The sequence below is a fragment of the Pelophylax lessonae genome, assembly GCF_965119305.1.
Source record: "Pelophylax lessonae genome assembly, chromosome: 4".
NCBI classification, from domain to species: Eukaryota; Metazoa; Chordata; class Amphibia; order Anura; family Ranidae; genus Pelophylax; species Pelophylax lessonae.
Genome location: NC_138771.1, coordinates 575,314,292 through 575,336,178, shown reverse-complemented (window position 1 = coordinate 575,336,178; position 21,887 = coordinate 575,314,292). Strand labels below are relative to the sequence as shown.

General features: G+C 42.9%; 1 protein-coding gene across 1 annotated transcript; it reads left to right on the top strand.

The window, feature by feature from the left end:
* The first annotated feature begins 1,726 nt into the window (after positions 1–1,726).
* Positions 1,727–16,480, top strand: RETN (resistin). Its single transcript, XM_082255480.1, has 5 exons — positions 1,727–1,803; positions 5,404–5,456; positions 11,714–11,896; positions 12,182–12,331; positions 16,280–16,480. The coding sequence occupies exons 2-5, from the start codon at positions 5,408–5,410 to the stop codon at positions 16,405–16,407; spliced, it is 510 nt and encodes a 169-aa protein (XP_082111606.1). The 5' UTR covers positions 1,727–1,803; positions 5,404–5,407; the 3' UTR covers positions 16,408–16,480.
* The last annotated feature ends 5,407 nt before the right edge of the window (positions 16,481–21,887 follow it).

Below are 21,887 nucleotides of genomic sequence, written 5' to 3'. Positions count from 1 at the left end.
TTTGTGTTCCACTCCCGCCCGCACCTGCAATGTTTGTGTCCACTCCTGCCTGCACCCGCAATGTTTGTGTCCACTCCTGCCTGCACCCGCAATGTTTGTGTCCACTCCTGCCCGCACCCGCAATGTTTGTGTCCACTCCCGCACGCACCAGCAATGTTTGTGTCCACTCCTGCCTGCACCCGCAATGTTTGTGTCCACTCCTGCCTGCACTCGCAATGTTTGTGTCCACTCCCGCCTGCACCCGCAATGTTTGTGTCCACTCCTGCCTGCACTCGCAATGTTTGTGTCCACTCCGGCCCGCACCCGCAATGTTTGTGTCCACTCCTGCCTGCACCCGCAATATTTGTGTCCACTCCCGCCCGCATCCGCAGTGTTTGTGTCCACTTCCGGCCGCACCTGCAATGTTTGTTTCCACTTCTTTGGTTTTGCCCTATACTGGCCATTTAAGACTACCCCCTCTTCTGAGGCAACATCATTTCATAACATCAGTGGAGCCATCACGTCCCTATTAAATATTTTAGCCTGCTGGATGTGCCCTAATATGTACTGTAGCTTCTGCTACATACAGAACTTCTCTATTATTAATAGTTTAGCCCGCTGGATGTGTATACAGTAAGTTTTGGCTACTTACAGAACGTCCCTGTGCTGTAATACTCTATGTACCACGCTGAGCCAATCACGGCAAGCTGTATATTCTATCATTGCATACAAAGCCTGCTCGGATTGGCAAAGGTTGTATAAGCCCGCCTCTCTGACTCAGCCAATCCGAGCAGGCTTTGTATGCATTATTAGAATACACCGCTTACCGTGGTTGGCTCAGCACGGTACATAGAGTATTACAGCACAGGGACGTACTGTATGTTGCCAAAGGTACTGTATACACATCCAGCGGGCTTACATTTTTAATAGGGATGTTCTGAAACTAGCTGAAGCTACAGTACCTGGCATATAAGACGACCCCCGATTTTTGGGGTATCTTTTTTATTATAAAAAAAGTTGTCTTATACGCCGGAAAATACGTTACACCAAATTACACCGTTCCCCGCGGGTACCCCCGGGTCTCCGCAAAATGTTTTGACCGCCCACTCCTGGCTGCAGCAGAGGTAAAACCGCCGGCTCCCGCAAGATTTGCATTGGTTCCTGCGGGAGCCCAAACCCATTGCAGCCCTGTAGTATGGAGTTCCTACTTTAAATATTTTACATTGCTTGTAGTGCAGTACCTGGCCCCTAGAGGGCCACCTGCCCACAAGTCATCATTTGTGAACCCCAGCATCTCTAAATACAAGTTTTTTTTTCCAATAGTGCTTCAGATCTTTTATCTTATATGCACAGCATCATGCAGCTGAAGCAGAAACATCTCTAGGGATACAAGGAACACCATATTTTTTCTTATTTTGCATGGCTCAGAGTTGCCTGTCGTGAAATGCAAAGGAGGAGATGAATCCACACGGACAGTGGTATTTTGGTAAAGGAATATTAAGGAAAGGACAATTTTATAAAAACACTGCTATCTAGAGTTCTTCTTCAAAATGTCTGGTGCAATTTTTTCTCTCCCAAATTAATTGCATATGTATTAATGTCATGGTATAGAACACGGAAAACCAATATACAAATTATCTCCATCATTTTTTATTGGGTGTTGTCCCTAAACAGGATATACAAGCTATACACACCTATAGTATAAATTATAGGTTAGCCCAGAGAAAGTCCTCGCCAGTATACAGGGTGTGAATTTCATGGTGGTGGTTAGTATAAAAAGGGACTTGTCTCCATAGTTGTTTGGCTTGCTCCCTGCTGTGAGAGGTAAGCAAAAGGTTGATGGGAAATATAGATATTTATTTTATATTAGATACTGTTATGTTATATTATGTTATTAGACAATGTTATGTTATATTATGTTATTAGATAATGTTATGTTATATTCCCTTGGTATTTATTTTTCTAATGAACAGTCCTCTACGTCAAATTCAGTTTAAAGGCTTGTGTACAGGGTCAGTCAAAGGGGTCCATTTACTAAAGGACAATATATACTGTCCTCTTTACAAAGTGCAGTTACACTCTGCAAGAGCAGTAGCTCCAGAGTTTAGTAAATGAGCAGAAGCTCTGCTAACTTCCATCATCCAATCACGTGCAAGCAAAAATTCTGTTTTTATTTTTCATTTTCCTTGCATGTGATTGGGTATTCTTTGCAGAGTGAAGCTTTACTTCATTTACTAAGCTCTGGAGCAACTGCACTTTGCAAAGTGCACAGTCTATAAGCCTTTATGTTCAAATGCAGTGTAGCACTACTCCCTTGGGAACTGCTTGAAGAAGATCCCCCTGGGTTACCCATAGCAACAACATATGTATCCTTAGTACTCTAAATGTTTGGCTCAGTCAGGAAACAGTCCAGGGGATTTGGCTTTTTTTTGTATTTTATTAGAACTTGGGATGAGAGAAGGGATGAGTGGGATACTCCAACTTGATGAACTATGCACAACTAAAGGACTTCTAGCTGAATTGAGTGCGGCAAGGCCGCTGCTTCACCTTGCCACTGAAGTGAAGTATTTAATAGGCAAACTTTGTAGTGAATTACTCTTCAGGGCCCCACTTGGCACCCCCTTTACTCTTACTCTTCAGGGTTCTACTTGGCACCCCCTTTACTCTTTCTAACTGTGTGAGCTTACCTTCTGCCCTCTGACTTCACTGGAGTGGTCCCCCTTCCTGGTCAGACCCCTTGGCAAGCCCCCTGGTACTCATGGACACTGTTTTTCCCAGTTGACTCTGCCTGCAGCTGCACCGTCAGCTTTCCCGGGCCCTGGCTCACCAGGCCGACTGCCTGTGACCACCTTCCTCTGACTGCAGGAGGAGAGACAGCCGTCACCCTCCTCCTGGGACTCTGCTTCCCACCAAAGACGCCCTGTCACATGTGCCCTTGGCTTTTGTGGTTAATCCCAGGATGCACTGCAACGGTGCCCTCCCACTGGGACGTCCACAAAAGCCCGTTTGCCACTGGCCAGGTTTCCTCCACTGTCCAACACGCTCCCCTATTGGATACAGTGGGGACACTCCCTCAGACCAAATGACTACACCTGGACACATGTAACAGGCATAACTAACAGATCAGGCTCCCCTGATAAGCAGACAGAGCATAACAATGCTTTTAACCTAGCACCTATCTAGGAGGGTGCTACAGCTCAGACTCCTACATTTAAATGCAGGAAGACAACACTTGAGTACACAGGCACTTACACAGTCTTCTTACAGGTTTGGCATCTTTGACCATTTGATTGACTCAGCGCACATTATAAAGAAATTAGAAACCTTTATTGCAGAGACATAGTAGGGTTGATTTACTAAAGGCATACCAACTGTGCACTTTGTAAGTTCAGTTGCTCCAGAGATTAGTAAATGAGGTAAAGCTTAACTTTTCAAAGAATACCCAATCACATGCAAGGAAAAAAAAAGGGGAAAATTTTTTGCTTGCACATGATTGGATGATGGAAGGCAGCAGAACTTCCCCTCATTTACTAAGACCTGGAGACCTCCGATTGGCTTGCTCAGCGGGGGATTTCATTTACTAAGACCTGGAGCAACTGCACTCAAAAATGCATGGTCTCTATCCCTATATTAAATCAACCCCTGTAAGTCTCTTCTTCAACAAAATTGTATGTAAAGGTAAACATCCACTTTAAGCCCCTTTCACACGGGTGCCTCCGTTTGGCGGACTCCGCTTGCTCAGCGGGGGATTGCTCCACTGATCCCCAGTGAGCAGGCTGATGACAGGTTCGTCTCTGCTCACTGTGCTGAGACAGACTTGTCAGAGACCCGCTCTCCTCTATGGGAAAATTGGGTGAAAATGAACCCGTAGTCAGTTTTCATCCGATCCCACCAATCTGATCTTCCAGACAGATGGAAAATAGGACCACCATCCGTCTGGATTTTGTGTGCAGGATCGGATGGCGGCAGGTGTCAGCGGACATATGCCCACTGACATCCGCCACTCAATAGAGACTGCAAGGTCCGATCAGGTCCCTCTGAAAAACTGACAGGCTAACCTGATTGGACAGCCCGTGTGACAGGGGCCTAAGATACTATGTATATTTCCATGCAATAACATATGGAAATGTCTGCTGTTTAACTGAATTACATTGATGGCTAAGCTGACGCAAGTCTACAATTCACATTAGGAAGGACTATTAGTAAGATGTTTTTGTGAGCAAAAAAAATTTCTCTTCAATTAGCAAATAAAAAATAATACCCATTCCACGCTATCCTAAACTTAATAAAAATAAATTTAAAAAAAAAACGTTTTTGCCTTAGCTGCACTGTGGAGAAGCGGCTGAGGTCACAGAAGTGGTCCAGGCTCTGCAGGGATCCCGACAATAATGTTGGGATCTGTCCATATGCCTGACTGTCAGCTGGCTCAGCCTTCCAGAGCGTTGCTGCAAACCTGAGCCAGCGGCTCCCAACCCCTCCACAGCCTGGCGCTCCAGTGAGGGGCAAAGCAGCCAGCGGGTGACTGATAGTCACTGTCACTGCTCTCTGCTCAGTGAAGACCGAGAATTAGAGATCAGCAGTCCTGTGATCACTCAGTTTTTGGTGTTAGAGCCAACGGGGGACAGCTGCAGCATCGGATCAATGCTGCAGCCACATAGTTGAGTATGTATGTTTATTTTACTTCTTTTCTTTTATCTGACATTTATATAAAACTACCAGCATTCTTTACATTCTGTGAATTTGCAATAATCTAGCAAAAGGTATGTCTTTAAATACAAATTGATATGCAAGTTTAATTCAAAGTATAGCTAATATAACCTTCCCTTACTTTATCCAAAATAGAAAAAAAAAGTTTGCCTTTAGATCTACTTAAAGTGGAAGTAAACCCTACTTCTCTATTTCATAGTAAATATTCATAGTGATTTTCACTTCACTTCATAGGAAATATTTATAGTGATTTTGTACACAAGAGCTAGCACTTCATTTTGAATATTTACAGCATTATTTGCACATTAGAACAAGCACTTTATTATTTATTACAAATATTATCCAACGTAGTAAGGATATCTATTTATACCAGCGCCTTTTTACCATTTTATCTATTTTTGTCATTGTAACTATACAATTAAAAGGGCAGCAGATTTTAACCTATAAGAACCAGACGCCGTCACACCAATAACAAATGGAAGTAAACCCTGCTATGGTTTTCAGCCAAGGAAGCTGCCATCTTGGCCTCTGTTTAATCTTCAACTGCCATGATGCTGCACATGTGATCAGTTATGACACCAGCCATAGTTTAAGAGTAGTTCAAGTCACTAGTGCACAGGGGCTCTGTATAATTTCTATCTGCTCATGAGTATTACTGCAGATAAATGTTTATTTTCAATGGAAATAACAGAAATGGGATTTTCTCCCCTTATACAGAAACATGGCGTCGCTGACACTGTTGGTTTGTTGCCTGCTAGTGGCATCCACATGTAAGTACCACGGATATTGCATAGCATATACTACTTTTACTCTGCATGCTACATAATAGCTTTGATAATGCGCTGCCTGTAAATACTTATCTATCCTACTGCCTGTTAAGATGATCTTTTTTCCCTAGAAACAATGGCTGAGGAATCTTTTGCATCCTACATTTTACTACATTAGTATCAGATGCCTGTTTCCCCCTCATACTGTGGTTCCATCCACTGGCCCCATGACACCAACACAAGAAACCATAGTGCACAGTGGGGGATACACTTGTGGCTATGCAAAAGTATTGTTCTTTACAGGGAGTTTTTTTTTTTAACGTTTTATTTATCTGTGGACAGAGCCACGTTAACCTCTTACCGATAGCGCCATAGCTAAAAGACAGCAACAGCACAGTCGTCTAGTTCTGGGAGTGCGTCTATGGAGGCCCCACCAGTGGCCCTTGATTATGTGATCAGCTGTGTCCAATCACAGCTGATCACATGTAAACACACTTGCCAGTTATCAATATTCCTCTCCTCATGCTGAGCTGGTAACTGGCAATTGTGAAAGGGGACTTTTACATTGATAATCAGTGCACCAATTATAAGTGTCCTAATTATCAGTGCAGCCCTAACAGTGCCCATCAGTGCTGCCTATCAGTGTCCATCAGTGCTGCATATCAGTGCACATTAGTGCCACTTATCAGTGCAGATTAGTGTTGCCTATCAGTGTCACCTATCAGTGTCCATCAGTGCTGCCTTTAGTGCCGCCTCTCCGTGCCCATCAGTGCTGCCTAGCAGTGAAGCCTCATCAATGCTTCCTCATCAGCACCGCCTCACCAGTGCCCATCAGTGCAACCTATCAGTGCCCATCAGTGCAGCCTATAAGTGCCCATCAATGCAGCCTATCAGTGCCAATCAGTGCAGCCACATCAGCATATATCAGTGAAGGAGAAAAATTACTTATTTGCAAAATCTTTTAACAGAAACAAAAAAAAACTTATTTTCAAAATGTTTAGTCTTTTTTCATTGGTTTAACAAAAAGTAAAAAACGGAGTGGTGAATAAATACCACCAAAAGTAAGCTCTATCTGTCTCAAAAAATGATAAAAAATTTATATAGCTACAGTGTGGCATGACAGCGCAATTATCATTCAAAGTGTGACAGCGCTGAAAGCTGAAAATTGACCTGGGCAGGAAGGGGGTCAAAGTCCCCAGTAGGCAAGTGGGCACAAAATGCTGTGGGGGAAATTAATAAACACTTTTGTACTATGCCAATGCTAGGGTTTATCATTGTGGCCCCAACAGTAACCCTCAATATTGGTGTCAGAACCTATAGTAATAACCCCCAGCATTGCTGTCAGTGTCTGCAATAATAACCTCCAGCACTGGTGTCAGTGTCTGCAATAAAACCCCTAGCACTGGCGTCAGTGTCTGCAATAATAACCTCCAGCACTGGAGTCAGTGTCAGCAATAAAAACCCTAGCACTGGCGTCAGTGTCTGCAATAATAACCTCCAGCACTGATGTCAGTGTCTGCAATAAAACCCCTAGCACTGGCGTCAGTGTCTGCAATAATAACCTCCAGCACTGGTGTCAGTGTGTGCAATAAAACCCCTAGCACTGGCGTCAGTGTCTGCAATAATAACCTCCAGCACTGATGTCAGTGTCTGCAATAAAACCCCTAGCACTGGCGTCAGTGTCTGCAATAATAACCTCCAGCACTGGTGTCAGTGTCTGCAATAAAACCCCTAGCACTGGCGTCAGTGTCTGCAATAATAACCTCCAGCACTGGTGTCAGTGTGTGCAATAAAACCCCTAGCACTGGCGTCAGTGTCTGCAATAATAACCCCTAGCACTGGCGACAGTGTTTAGAACCCCCCCCCCCAGCACTGGCGTCAGTGCCTGCAATAAAAACCCCTAGCACTGGCGTCAGTGTCTGCAATAATAACCTCCAGCATTGGTGTCAGTGTCTGCAATAATAATTGCCAATATTGGTGTCAGTAGCCAAAATGTTAACCCCAGCATTGGTGTCAGTGACCACAATAATAACCTCAGCACTGGTGTCCTCAATAAATGGCATCAGTGATTGCAATAATAGCCGCCAGCATTGGCCTGGGAACCTACTAATTTCCAACATTGGAGTCAGTGCCTGCAGTAATAGTCCTCAACATTGGTGTCAGCAGCCGCAATAATAACTTCCAGAATAGATGTCAGTGCCTGCAATAATAACCCTCAACATTTGTTTCAGTAGCCTCAATAATAACTCCCACCATTGTTTCCAGTGCCTGCAATATTAACCCCCAACATTGGTGTCAGTGGCCATAATATTTATCCCCAATATTGGTGTCAGTTGGTGACAAAATAACCAATATACGGTCTTGTTTTACTCCCCTTGTACCCCCAGACCCTATTATTTCTAAAACACAGCAAATTAAAGAATGAAAGCCTCATGCCATGAAGCAACACTCACTTTATTGACCATGCCCACAACTGTGTGGAAAGTGAGCATTTATTTTCTTGTTTCTCTGAAGGTGTCCCTCCTAATTATTTTGATATTTTAATATCAGCAACTTTTCTCTATCTACATAAAATATCTGGGTTTTCTTTTTTAAGCTGTGATCTTAGAGGTTTATTTATCATATACTGTATATCTTGGCATGTGATTGAAGGACATGGGCCTGATTTATTAAGCTGTGATAACATATACTGCATCAAACATTTCCAGAATAAACTTTAGCAAAAACTATTCTTTTAGTTTTGGATAGAGTGGAAATAACTATAAATCCTAGAGGGCACAAAAATACAGTTTAATGAGGTCCATACCCCTAAATGATAATGTGCAAAACATGAGAAGAAAGAAGATGGGGCTTTACGGGCCAATGGGAGGAGAAGGATCACAACAACAACAAAAATATAATAAAAGATAATTTTATTGTACAACTTTAAAATGTACATGAGCAAAAATGCGCATGTTAGAGATAATAAAAATAAAAAGCAAAATCAGGTCACAATGTAGAAATACTTCCCAACAAGGGAGAGCTGGTAGCCTGTATAGATAGGTGGTGTAAGGGTCTCAGATGGAGCACGGTCAATGAAGGTCCCCAGCAAGCCAACGCGTTTCACACGAGGCTTCCTCAGGGCCAGAGAGACCAAAACAGACCGATATTTCCAATGTGACTCAGGAGGTAGCAGGCAACAGCAGGACACAGCAAAATGTCCAAAAATATGATTGCCCCAATTGGCACCAGTGACCAGAAGTTTCACTATCACAGCATATGTGGATATGTATCCATCTCCATATTCCAGGCCTGATTGGCTACTCAATATGTCTCTGTGGATAGTATATGGCCAAGCCCGTTAAGGGCATCGCAGTAATAGGATGACTAAAGGGTCCTATATGTGACATGTCATAGGCTCTATAGGCAGCATATAGTGAATGTCAAGTAGGTAACACTTTTAGTCTGTCAAAGGTCAAGAGGGGAAAGGGGAACAATCCTTGTTCCTCCTAGGGATGCCAGGTATATTAGGCCTATACACAGTATATAGGCAGCTCAGGGCAGGTAGCACTCCAAAACATCACCGTCCTATATTAGGGAGGGGGTTTCAAATGGACACCGGGGCAACAGTAAGCCTTTGGCCCGTAAAAACCCCATCTTCTTTCTTCTCATGTTTTGAACTATAAATCCTGTGAGGGGAATATCATCCCAAATCACTAGGGAAAAAAAACCTACAAAAGAAAAACTGTCTAACCCTTCCCCTTCATAGTACAAGTGTCACATCTCTTGAATGCATTCATGTTGGAAAGACTCCCTTTACTTCCTTTTCTGTGATCACACAGGAAGTGAGATAAAATCTCTCCAGCTGGGATCACAGACACTAATAAAAAACCTGACAAAGGATCCAGGACTCCCCACTCTGCAAAACTAAAAAAATGTTGGCCATTATACATTATTATGATGTGATTAATGAAACTGATTAAAACTGAACCAATGTTTCACTATAGCCTAAAGCACCCCCTCATCAAAACTGTGTAGCATGTTTAACAGCATTGGACCCGGTGGGTTCTGAGGAATGCATCAGGCAGTACACTCCCAATGGTCCTGTGAGGTGCTCTCTAGATTCTGTCTGCTGTGAATTACAGAGAACAAGGACTAATGTACAACTGAGTTGACTTGCTGGCTTTGAAATAATTGCATGGTAGCATTAGTAGCTCTTTGACTGGTTCCACTTGTCCGGGATTGCTCTTTAAACTACAGGCATACAAAAGTAATATCAAAGCTGTTAAAGTATTGTGTAAGGGCCAGTTCACACCAGATGTAGTCCAGTGTGTTTTAAAAAAAGCGTGGACAGTAGATTATATGGGTTCCAAAGACATAGTTCACACTAGGGTGACCACATTTTCAAACTGCCATTCAGGGACATCCCCCCACCCTAGCATGCACCAGTCGGTGACGTCACAAGGGGGCATTGCCACCATGTGACATCGCTGGTGGGCCCCGCCCCCTACCTATTTAAAAAATGTCACTTGGCTTACAATGCAGCCGGCGGGTGGCCGTGCTCAAGAGCGGAGCAGTTTTTTTTTTTTGGGGTCGGTCAGAGACTGCGCACATACTACAGGAGATGGTCATAAACTGCAGACATATTACAGGAGATGGTCAGAGACTGTGGGCATACTACAGGAGACATTCAGAGACTGTGGGCATACTATAGAGGACGGTCAGAGACTGCGGGGATACTACAGGAGACAGTCTGAGACTGTGGGCATACTACAGGAGACAGTCAGAGACTCCAGTCATACTACAGGAGACAGTCAGAGAGTGCAGTCATACTACAGGAGACGGTCAGAAAATGCGGGCATACTACAGTAGATGATCCGAGACTGTGGACATACTACAGGAGATGGTCAGAGACTGCAGGCATACTACAGGAGACGGACAGGGACTGGGGACGTACTGCAGGAGATGTTCAGAGACTGCAGGCATACTACAGGAGACGGTCAGAGACTGCGCACATACTACAGGAGATGGTCAGAAACTGCAGACATATTACAGGAGACGGTCAGAGACGCTGGGCATACTACAGGAGACATTCAGAGACTGTGGGCATACTGTAGAAGAAGGTCAGAGACTGCTGGGATACTACAGGAGACAGTCTGAGACTGTGGGCATACTACAGGAGACAGTCAGAGACTGCAGTCATACTACAGGAGACAGTCAGAGACTGCAGTCATACTACAGGAAACGGTCAGAAAATGCAGGCATACTACAGTAGATGGTCCGAGACTGTGGGCATACTACAGGAGACGGTCAGAGACTGCAGGCATATTACAGGAGATGGACAGGGACTGGGGTCATACTACAGGAGACGTTCAGAGACTGCAGGCATACTACAGGAGACGGTCAGAGACTGCAGGCATACTACAGGAGACGGTCAGAGACTGCAGGCATACTACAGGAGATGGACAGGGACTGGGGTCATACTACAGGAGACGTTCAGAGACTGCAGGCATACTACAGGAGACGGTCAGAGACTTCGGGCCTACTACAGGAGATGGTCAACTGTGGGCATAGTACATAGAGAAACACTGGAGCTTTGTCAGAGTGGCCATTGGGTTCTTGGCCATCTCCCTGACTAAGGCTTTTCTATCCCAAACACTTGAAGGGTGGCCCACTCTAGCAAGAGTCCTGGTGGTTCCAACTTCTCCCATTTATGGGTGATGGAGGCCACTGTGCTCATTGGGACCTTCAATGCTGCAGAAATTTTTCTGTACCCTTCCCCAGATCTGTGCCTCCATACAATCCTATCTCGGAGGTCTACAGACAATTCCTTGGACTTCATGGCTTGGTTTTAGCTCTGGAAATCCCTGTTAACTGTGGGACCTTATATAGACAGGTGTGTGCCTTTCCAAATCATGTCCAATCAACTGAGATTACCACAGGGGGACTCCAATCGAGTTTTAGAAATATCTCAAAGATGATCAGTGGAATCAGGATGCACCTGAGCTCAATTTTGAGTGTCATGGCAAAAGCTGTGAATACTTATGTGCATGTGATTTTTTCGTTTTTTATTTTTAATAAATTTGCAAAGAGTTCATACAAACTTCTTTCATGTTGTCATTATGGGGTATTGCTTGTAGAATGTTGAGAAAAATAATAAATGTAATCCGTTTTGGAATAAGGCTGTAACATAACAAAATATGGAAAAAGTGAAGCGCTGTGAATACTTTGCGGATTCAGTGTATGTAAAAATATCTTGGCTTGTGTTCATATTTCTGCAGATTCTCAGCCAGCTTGGCTTACAGGAATTTTTGGACCTGGCAATCCTTTTGGAGGAAATCCTAATTACGGAGGAGGGTATCCCAGCTCAGGAGGAGGTGGGGTATATGGTGGAGGACGTCCCGGCACAGGAGGAAGTGGAGGACGTCCCGGCACAGGAGGAAGTGGAGAATACAGTGGAGGACGTCCTGGCACAGGAGGAAGTGAAGGATACAGTGGAGGACGTCCTGGCACAGGAGGAAGTGGAGAATACAGTGGAGGACGTCCTGGCACAGGAGGAAGTGGAGAATACAGTGGAGGACGTCCTGGCACAGGAGGAAGTGGAGAATACAATGGAGGACGTCCTGGCACAGGAGGAAGTGGAGAATACAGTGGAGGACGTCCTGGCACTGGAGGAAGTGGAGAATACAATGGAGGACGTCCTGGCACAGGAGGAAGTGGAGAATACAGTGGAGGACGTCCTGGCACAGGAGGAAGTGGAGGACGTCCTAATACTGGTGGAAGCGGAGGATATGAAGGTGGATCTACTAATACAGGAGGATCTGAGTGTAAATGTAAAATTCCAGAACTTAAATGCGTAGATAGTAAAGCCAATGGAGTTAATGCAAAATGCCCTGCAGGTAAGATATTTTTTCATAGTATAATAACCTGTTTTAACGTAAACCTAATCTCTAGAGAAACATTATTGCTGCAATCTGTTGAAGTCTCTTGAAAAATCCAGTTCCCTGGCTGTCATTCTGACCATGTTGCCTGGCTGTATCCTGGCCTTCTAGCATTATACTGTGTGATCAGGCACAAACAGGCAAATAAGGACATCTGTTTTAGCCCCTCCCTCCTTGCATGTCGTAGCCCTCTACTTTTTTTTTTTTCTGGATGTGCTGGCTTAACTCCTCCAACCGGTATTCCCACAGAACATTTTATATAGCTGTCAGGAGAGGAGGGAAGGATAATAGAGAAGCCTGGCTCAATCATTGATCCATGGAACCCCCAGGGTTCCTCCAAAAATGTACGAGGGTTTCTTGTGCAAAGAGCAATTTCTACCTCTCAGATATGTAACCACTAACACCAATGATCTTTCTCTTACTCCTTTCTACCACACTAATGTACCATTAGTTGTTGATATAATAATTATTTGCAGGGATTCACTGAGACCTGTGTAGTCCTACCACTGTAGGGGCCGCTGGTAATAATTTGTTCTTTCCGAAAAGTACAGAGGTTGCCCACCACCGCACGCAGTAGTCCATTCACACGGGCTCCAGTAACACAGATTAGGGGATGTTTAAGATTTATTGTTTAAAGAAACTTTAGGGCATGGAGTACTCCAAAACAATTAGCACATAGCAACTAGAGGACAATCTTCTCCTTAATTAAGAGTGAATGTTGAACAGCCTAAACTCTCACAGCTGAAGACCATGACATAATTTTCTAAACAGGCTAAAGCTGGATACACACTTTCCAACTTTTGTGGTTAGATTTCCTTCAGATTTACCTTTTCTATGTAGTGCAAGGGCCTGCCAGATTGCATACAAATTGAAAGTGTTTAGGTTTGACTGCATATTATATGGTTTTGGTAAGTCTAAAGGAAAAAGTCTTCAGAAAATCTTATAGTCTGTATGGCCCATTAGACCTCACAGCTAATGACTAAAGCCTTGTACACACTAGTAGTTTGTTTAAACCAACAGGGCTGAACAAAAAACTGACATCTCAGGAGGAGATCCAATGTTAGTACAGCGATCTCCCCTGCTGTTCTATTCAGGGAGGTGCCTATGCACAACTACTGGTAGGCAATGCGATTTCCAGAACACTGCACACAGGGATCAATTTAAGCTGGATACACACTATCCAACTTTTGTGGTTAGATTTCCTTCAGATTTACCTTTTCTATGTAGTGCAAGGGCCTGCCAGATTGCATACAAATTGAAAGTGTTTAGGTTTGACCTCATATTATACGGTTTTAGTAAGTCTAAAGGAAAAAATCTTCAGGAAATCTTATAGTGTGTATGGCCCATTAGGGTCTTTACTCACAAGTCCCCAAGACAGTTGCCACCTTCCAGCTTCCTCCAGACACAATCCAGTGAGTGAAATAGAACTTCTACAGACCAGATCCCTTGTGGTGAGGTCCTGCAATCAGCTTTTAAGCAGATCCATCCAGGTCCTTTGCCCTAACACCACTGAGGCTTCTAGAACAGCTGCATAAACATTGGGCTGCCTGAGGGCAGAAGCCCCTCAGGTTCTGGAACCCTCCTGGGGGAAAGGACCCTTGCTCTCCAGTGCTTCAGACTATTTATCACCTTTCCAGCCCCCCTTCTGGACACTCCTCGCCAGGGATTGTCTGGAGCATGAAAAATATTCAGGCTGGTTGTTTGCATCTCCCTCCCTAAGCTCTGGAGTCTTCTTCCAGAGTCAGGGGAAACAATCAAACTCCCAGCCTCTGAAACCCTGAACAGACCAAGGCAAATTATTAGTGCTCTCTTGATTGCAGAAGGAGACAAACTAAATTAAACTAGCATCCTACACTAGGAGGGTGCTACATCTAAAAGTTATTTGAAGGGTTCCTCCACATTTAAGAGGTTGAGGAAGGCTGCTATATAGTGTCACTGGATTGACAGCTCTGAGTCGGCTGCAGCTGCTAAGATCACATCCAAGATGGCAGCACACAGGAGCGGCCTCATGGCTTTTGGATGTCTGCACAATGGAGGCTTTTACAGGTAAAAACATGCCTAAATATGTTAAATGCACATGTATTCTTATGAGAAGACGTTTGTTAAAATTAATGATCTGACAAAAAGGGTTAATACTAATCTTGCAAGAATCTAATTTTATGTTAATTCAAGTTTACCTAAATTTAAATGTTACCCAGAAGAGTTAGAAATGTTTAATAACTTATTAAATCCTTAATCACTTATTAAATCCTTAATCAAACATATCAGTTTTGTTTTCTGCTGTGTTTTCATTTTCACCCTGCATACTTTTGCATGCACAGTAGATGCTATATTCAAAGCATAGCGATAACTGTCACAATTGCCAGTGTGCTTACGTCAGTTATTTTGTCATTTCTCTGCTTATCTTTTGAGACTTCAAGATTTATAACTGTTCTCATTTGCAGCACCATTGTAACAGCAGATCTAAAAAGAGGCAAAGATGGCGCAGTCCTTGGTGGATTAGAGGGTTTAGTTTAAAGTTTTCTTGCCTAAGCCCAATTGTGACTATTTCTCTTAAAGTGCATTTTGCCTTTGCACCCATGGATTTGACATTACCCACTCGCCTCTAAGCCTCAGCCAAACAGAGGAAGCTTTGTATTCATTCATAGAATGCAAAGCTTCCTGTGAATGGCTGAGCAGAACTCATCCCAACTCCATTTTGTTCTGGGAGTGGGACGGTAAGTTCCCATCCTATTGCTGGAACACAGTGCTATATACAGTTTATGTTGCTGAGGGCTACATACGGTTAATATAGCTCATCAAGTGCAGTAAAACAGTTTGGGCTAGCTTGGCCCAAACAAACTATTGAAGGGGCATTAAATGTGGAGTTAGGCATTAAAGTGGAACTAAATAGAGCAATTTGCATTTAAGGTATGCCTCTGATGATAACTGTTATGGTTGCCAGTGCGCTTCTGTCAGTTCTCAGTTAAACTTTCAACCCTTCAAATAGCTAACCACATGTGCAGCACCATGTAAACTGTAAATCTGAATAGAGGCTAAAATCACACCATCATTGCTTTGTACAGATTATGAGAGTTTAGTTCCGCTTTAACATTCACACCATAATTACAGTACTTGCTAACATTTGGAATTTAGTGTTTCTATTCCCTTAAAGTGTATGTATAGCCATGGTTGTGGAGAATGGTGAGAGGTTAAAACCTCTTGTCAGGTTTTTATTTCTGTCTGTGCCCGGGCTAGGAATATAGACTCTTTCTATATGTTCTGATGACTATTGTTACAGAGAAAGAAAGTGATCGGAAATCCAAAATTTTAGAGCTGCCACCAAAACAAGAGGTGGGGATAAATCTTCCAATAGGCACACTTGTTCTGGTGACAACTGTCTAAAAGGAAAACTCCACTTACTTTGCAGAAATTTCCTCCTATGTCCTGTTGGGTCTCTAAAACAAGAACCAAAGAGAAATCTTCTCCACACAAAAAAAAAAAAAACCCTTCAGCACTTTATCCAAAATCCAAAAAATAAAAATAAAAGGTTTTACTTATAAATACACTTTAAACAGAAGATATGACATACCTTTGCTATAGCAGTAGGGGGTCCTTGGCAGCTGGGGAAATATCCAAATGCCTTGCCATTGGTCATATAGGGGTGGATTTACTAAAACTGGAGCACTCAGAATCTGGTGCAGCTGTGCATGGTAGCCAATCAGCTTCGAACTTCAGCTTGTTCAATTAGGCTTTGACAATAAAACCTGAAAGCTGATTGGTTCCTATGCAGAGCTGCACCAGATTATGCACTATATATTGGCTTAAAAATATAGAAAACTATTGCTATTCAGTGCATCTGACCATTTTATCCTAATATTGACGTAGTTCTTCCCCAGGCAGATGACGTTGTTTTCTTTTTTTCAGGCTATACGGCTCTTTCGTGCTCATGCGCCAATGGCTGTGGTACAAGTACATTTCCAGGTCCTGATTCCTGCCGATGTGAATGCTTTGAAACAGACTGGACCTTAGCTCGCTGCTGCAAGAACGTCTAATATACACAGCAGCACTCCATCTTCATATCTCTTGATTTTCTGCATAGATCATTAAAAACATTTTATATAATAACTGTATGGTATGAATGTATATGAGAGATAGAACAAAACATACTATCTTTTTTGATGCCAAAACACAGGCTTACCCAGAAAAAAAAAAAAAAAAGTAAGAGGCTTAACTGTTAGGCACTTAAAAATAGTTAAACTACAACTGTCATCATGTTACAACTGCTAAACTGGCCCCTTGTGTTAAAGGTGTCCACAGGTGCGACAGGCGCCTGCACATATCCCTGTACAGGGTCTTCAGCCTCCTCCAGCAGCCAGAGTCCTCTGATATGCAAATCCTGAAATCCCCAGAGAAAATTAATGGTTGGTCCATCCTTTCCAGCTTTGAAACTGCCCACTGGAGCCATTTCAGTTCATTTGAAGAACCAATATATAAGTTAGGGAAGGGGCAAGTCAGTTTTTGACTTCCTCTGAAGACATCAAGCCTGGCTCATCAGAGTATCTAAAAATGAAAGGCTAACATTGAAACAGATGTAGTAGGCAGCACTTCTGCTTATTCTTTTCTACAGTTTTTAGAAGACAACCCATTTGAAAACAACTTCTTGATTGCCAAAAACAATACATAAAAAAGAAAAAGCTACTAATAGCAATCATAACCATTTATTTAAAAATTGCCATTATACGTGCAAAACTTTATTTAAAGGCAGTTTACAAGAAAAGTGGAGATTTCCTATTTGATCAAGACCCTTCCATATAGTAACATAGACCACATTTCCAGAGCCCCCTTCTGAAAAAGACTTCCATCCCACTTTCTGGAAGCGAATGAAAGGTCTGAAGTCCAACCTTAGGTATATATATATATATAGTGGTTTCTAAACAGAATCATAACACTTTATAGTTAGGCAACAATACACATTTGCACTAGCAGGCAATAGTATAATTACAATTACAGTCTTAACACACCTCTGATGCCAAAAATTAAAAAAAACACACAAGACCCCCCCACTTCAAAAATAAAAAAGTGTGTGAGAGTGTATATACAGTATCTCACAAAAGTGAGTACACCACTCACATTTTTGTAAATATTTTATTATATATTTTCATGTGACAACACTGAAGAAATGGCACTTTGCTACAATGTAAAGTAGTGAGTGTACAGTTTGTATAACAATATAAATTTGTTGTCCCCTTAAAATAACTCAACACACAGCCATTAATGTCTGACCAGTTGGCAACAAAAGTGAGTACACCCCTAAGTGAAAATGTCAAAATTGGGCCCAATTAGCCATTTTCACTCCCCGGTGTCATGTGACTCGTAGTGTTACAATGTCTTAGGTGTGAATGGGGAGCAGGTGTGTTAAATTTGAGGTTATCATTCTTACTCACTGGTCACTGGAAGTTCAACATGGCACCTCATGGCAAAGAACTCTCTGAGGATCTGAAAATTAGAATTGTTGCTCTACATAAAGATGGCCTAGGCCAGTGATGGCGAACCTTGGCACCCCAGATGTTTTGGAACTACATTTCCCATGATGCTCATGGCATCTGCAGTATAGTTGAGCATCATAGGAAATATAGTTCCAAAACATCTGGGGTGCCAAGGTCCGCCATCACTGGCCTAGGCTATAAGAAGATTGCCAAGACCCTGAAACTGAGCTGTAGCATGGTGGCCAAGAACATATAGTGGTTTAACAGGACAGGTTCCGCTCAGAACAGGCCTCGCCACGGTCGACCAAAGAGGTTGAGTGCACATGCTCAGCATCATATCCAGAGGCTGTCTTTGGGAAATAGATGTATGAGTGCTGTCAGCATTGCTGCAGAGGTTGAAGGGGTGGGGGGTCAGCCTGTCAGTGGTCAGACCATACACTGCATGAAATTGGTCTGCATGGCTGTCGTCCCAGAAGGAAGCCTCTTCCAAAGATGATGCACAAGAAAGCCTGCTAACAGTTTGCTGAAGACAAGCAGACTAAGGACATGAATTTACTGGATCCATGTCCTGTGGTCTGATGAGACCAAGACAAACTTATTTGGTTCAGATGGTGTCAAGCGTGTGTGGTGGCAACCAGGTGAGGAGTACAAAGACAAGTGTGTCTTGCCTACAGTCAAGCATGGTGGTAGGAGTGTCATGGTCTGGGGCTGCATGAGTGCTGTCGGCACTGGGGAGCTACAGTTCACTGAGGGAACCAAGAATGCCAACATGTACTGTGACATGCTGAAGCAGAGCATGATTACTCCCTTCGGAGACTGGGTCGCAGGACAGTATTCCAACATGATACCGACCCCCAAACACACCTCCAACACCAATTTGGACATATTTCACTTAGGGGTGTACTTAGTTTTGTTGCCAGTGGTTTAGACATTAATGGCTGTGTGTTGAGTTATTTTGAGGGGACAGCACACTGTTATACAAGCTGTACACTCACTACTTTACATTGTAGCAAAGTGTCATTTCCTCAGTGTTGTCACATGAAAATGATTTGAGGGGTGTACTCACTACTCACTTTTGTGAGATACTGTATATATATATATATATATATATATATATATATATATATATATATATATATATATATATATATATCATACGTTCTCCTTTTTTAACAAATAAAGTGCAACATCGACTTCAGAACAACCAGTCTGACGATAGATGGATTGAAATTTGTTCAGTACCTGCTGAACTGGCCTAATTTCAGTTCGTCTGTGTAATAAGAGAGGGATGGAGGGAGAGAGAAAGAAAGAGGGATGGAAGGAGAGAGAAAGAGAGAGAAATAAAGAGGGATGGAGAGAGAGAAAGAGAGAGAGAAAGAGGGATGGAGAGAGAGAGAGAGAGGGAGAAAGAGAGATACATAAAGATGGGTGGAGGGAGAGAGAGGAAAGAAAGAAAGAAAGAAAGAAAGAAAGAAAGAAAGAAAGAAAGAAAGAAAGAAAGAAAGAAAGAAAGAAAGAAAGAAAGAAAGAAAGAAAGAAAGAAAGAAAGAAAGAAAAAAGAAAGAAAGAAGGGCGGAGACAGAGAGAGAAAGGGCAGGAGGGAGAGATAAAGAGAAAATAAGAGGGATGGAGAGAGGGAAAGAAAGAGAGAAAGAAAGAAAGAAAGAAAGAAAGAAAGAAAGAAAGAAAGAAAGAAAGAAAGAAAGAAAGAAAGAAAGAAAGAAAGAAAGAAAGAAAAGGGAAGGCGGGAGAGAGGAAGAGAAAGAGGGAGGAATGGAGAGAGAGAGCAAGAAAGAGGGGTGTAGGGAGAGAGAGAAAGAAAGAAAAGAGGAATGGAGGGGGAGAGAGAGAGAAAGAGGGATGGAGGGAGAGAGAGAGAGAAAGAGGGATGGAGAGAGAGAAAAAGAAAAAGGAATGGAGAGAGGGCGAGAGAAAGAGAGAGAAATAAAGAGGGATGGAGAGAGAGAGAGAGAAAGAGGGGTGTAGGGAGAGAGAGAGAAATAAATAAATAGGGATGGAAGGAGGGAGAGAGAGAGAAAAAGAAAGAGGGATGGAGGGAGAGAGAAAGAAAGAGAGAGGGATGGAGGGAGAGAAAAATAAAAAGGAATGGAGAGAGGGCGAAAGAAAGAGAGAGAAATAAAGAGGGATGGAGAGAGAGAGAAAGAGAAAGAAAGACGGATGGAGAGAGAGAGGAAGACATAGGGATGGAGAGAGAGAAAGAAAGAAAGAGGGGTGTAGGGAGAGAGAGAGAAATAAATAAATAGGGATGGAAGGAGGGAGAGAGAGAGAGAAAAAGAAAGAGGGACGGAGGGAGAGAGAGGGATGGAGGGAGAGAGAAAGAAAGAGAGAGGGATGGAGGGAGAGAGAAAGAAAGAGGGATGGGGAAAGAAAGAAAGAAAGAAAGAAAGAAAGAAAGAAAGAAAGAAAGAAAGAAAGAAAGAAAGAAAGAAAGAAAGAAAGAAAGAAAGAAAGAAAGAAAGAAAGAAAGAAAGAAAGAAAGAAAGAAAGAAAAAAAGAAAGAAAGAAATAAAGAGAGGCGGAGACAGAGAGAGAAAGGGCAGGAGGGAGAGATAAAGATAAAATAAGAGGGATGGAGAGAGGGAAAGAAAGAGGGAAGGAGAGAGGGAAAGAAAGAGGGATGGAGAGAGGGAAAGAAAGAGGGGTGGAGGGGGAGAGAAAGAAAGAAAGAAAGAAAGAAAGAAAGAAAGAAAGAAAGAAAGAAAGAAAGAAAGAAAGAAAGAAAGAAAGAAAGAAAGAAAGAAAGAAAGAAAGAAAGAAAGGGGAAGGTGGGAGAGAGGAAGAGGGAGGGAGGAAGGGAGAGAGAGAGAGAAAGAAAGATGGGTGTAGGGAGAGAGAGAAAGAAAGAAAGAAAAGAGGGATGGAGGGGGGGAGAGAGAGAAAGAGGGATGGAGGGAGAGAGAGAGAAATAAATATATAGGGATGGAAGGAGGGAAAGAGAGAGAAAAAGAAAGAGGGATGGAGGGAGAGAGAAAGAAAGAGAGAGGGATGGAGGGAGAGAAAAATAAAAAGGAATGGCGAGAGGGCGAGAGAAAGAGAGAGAAATAAAGAGGGATGGAGAGAGAGAGAAAGAGAAAGAAAGAGGGATGGCGAGAGAGAGGAAGACATAGGGATGGAGAGAGAGAAAGAAAGAAAGATGGGTGTAGGGAGAGAGAAAGAAATAAATAAATAGGGATGGAAGGAGGGAGAGAGAGAGAAAAAGAAAGAGGGATGGAGGGAGAGAGAGGGATGGAGGGAGAGAGAGAGAAAGAGGGATGGAGGGAGAGAGAGAGAGAAAGAGGGATGGAGGGAGAGAGAGGGAAAGAGGGATGGAGAGAGAGAAAAATAAAAAGGAATAGAGAGAGGGCGAGAGAAAGAGAGAGAAATAAAGAGGGATGGAGAGAGAGAGAAAGAGAAAGAAAGAAAGACGGATGGAGAGAGAGAGGAAGACATAGGGATGGAGAGAGAGAAAGAAAGAGGGGTGTAGGGAGAGAGAGAAATAAATAAATAGGGATGGAAGGAGGGAGAGAGAGAAAAAAAGAAAGAGGGATGGAGGGAGAGAGAGGGATGGAGGGAGAGAGAAGGAAAGAGAGAGGGATGGAGGGAGAGAGAAGGAAAGAGAGAGGGATGGAGGGAGAGAGAAAGAAAGAGGGATGGGGAAAGAAAGAAAGAAAGAAAGAGAAAGAAAGAAAAGAAAAAGAAAGAAAGAAAGAAAGAAAGAAAGAAAGAAAGAAAGAAAGAAAGAAAGAAAGAAAGAAAGAAAGAAAGAAAGAAAGAAAGAAAGAAAGAAAGAAAGAAAGAAAGAAAGAAAGAAAGAAAGAAAGAAAGAAAGAAAGAAAGAAAGAAGAAAAGAAAGAAAGAGGGATGGAGAAAGAAAGAGTAATGGAGGAAAGGAGAGAGAAAGAGAGAGAAATAAAGAGGGATGGAGGGAGAGAGAGAAAGAGAAAAAAAGAGGGATGGAAAGAGAGAGAGAAAGAAAGAGGGATGGAGGAAGAGAGAGAGAGAGAGAGAGAGAAAGAAAGAAATAGGGATGGAGGGGGAGAGAAAGA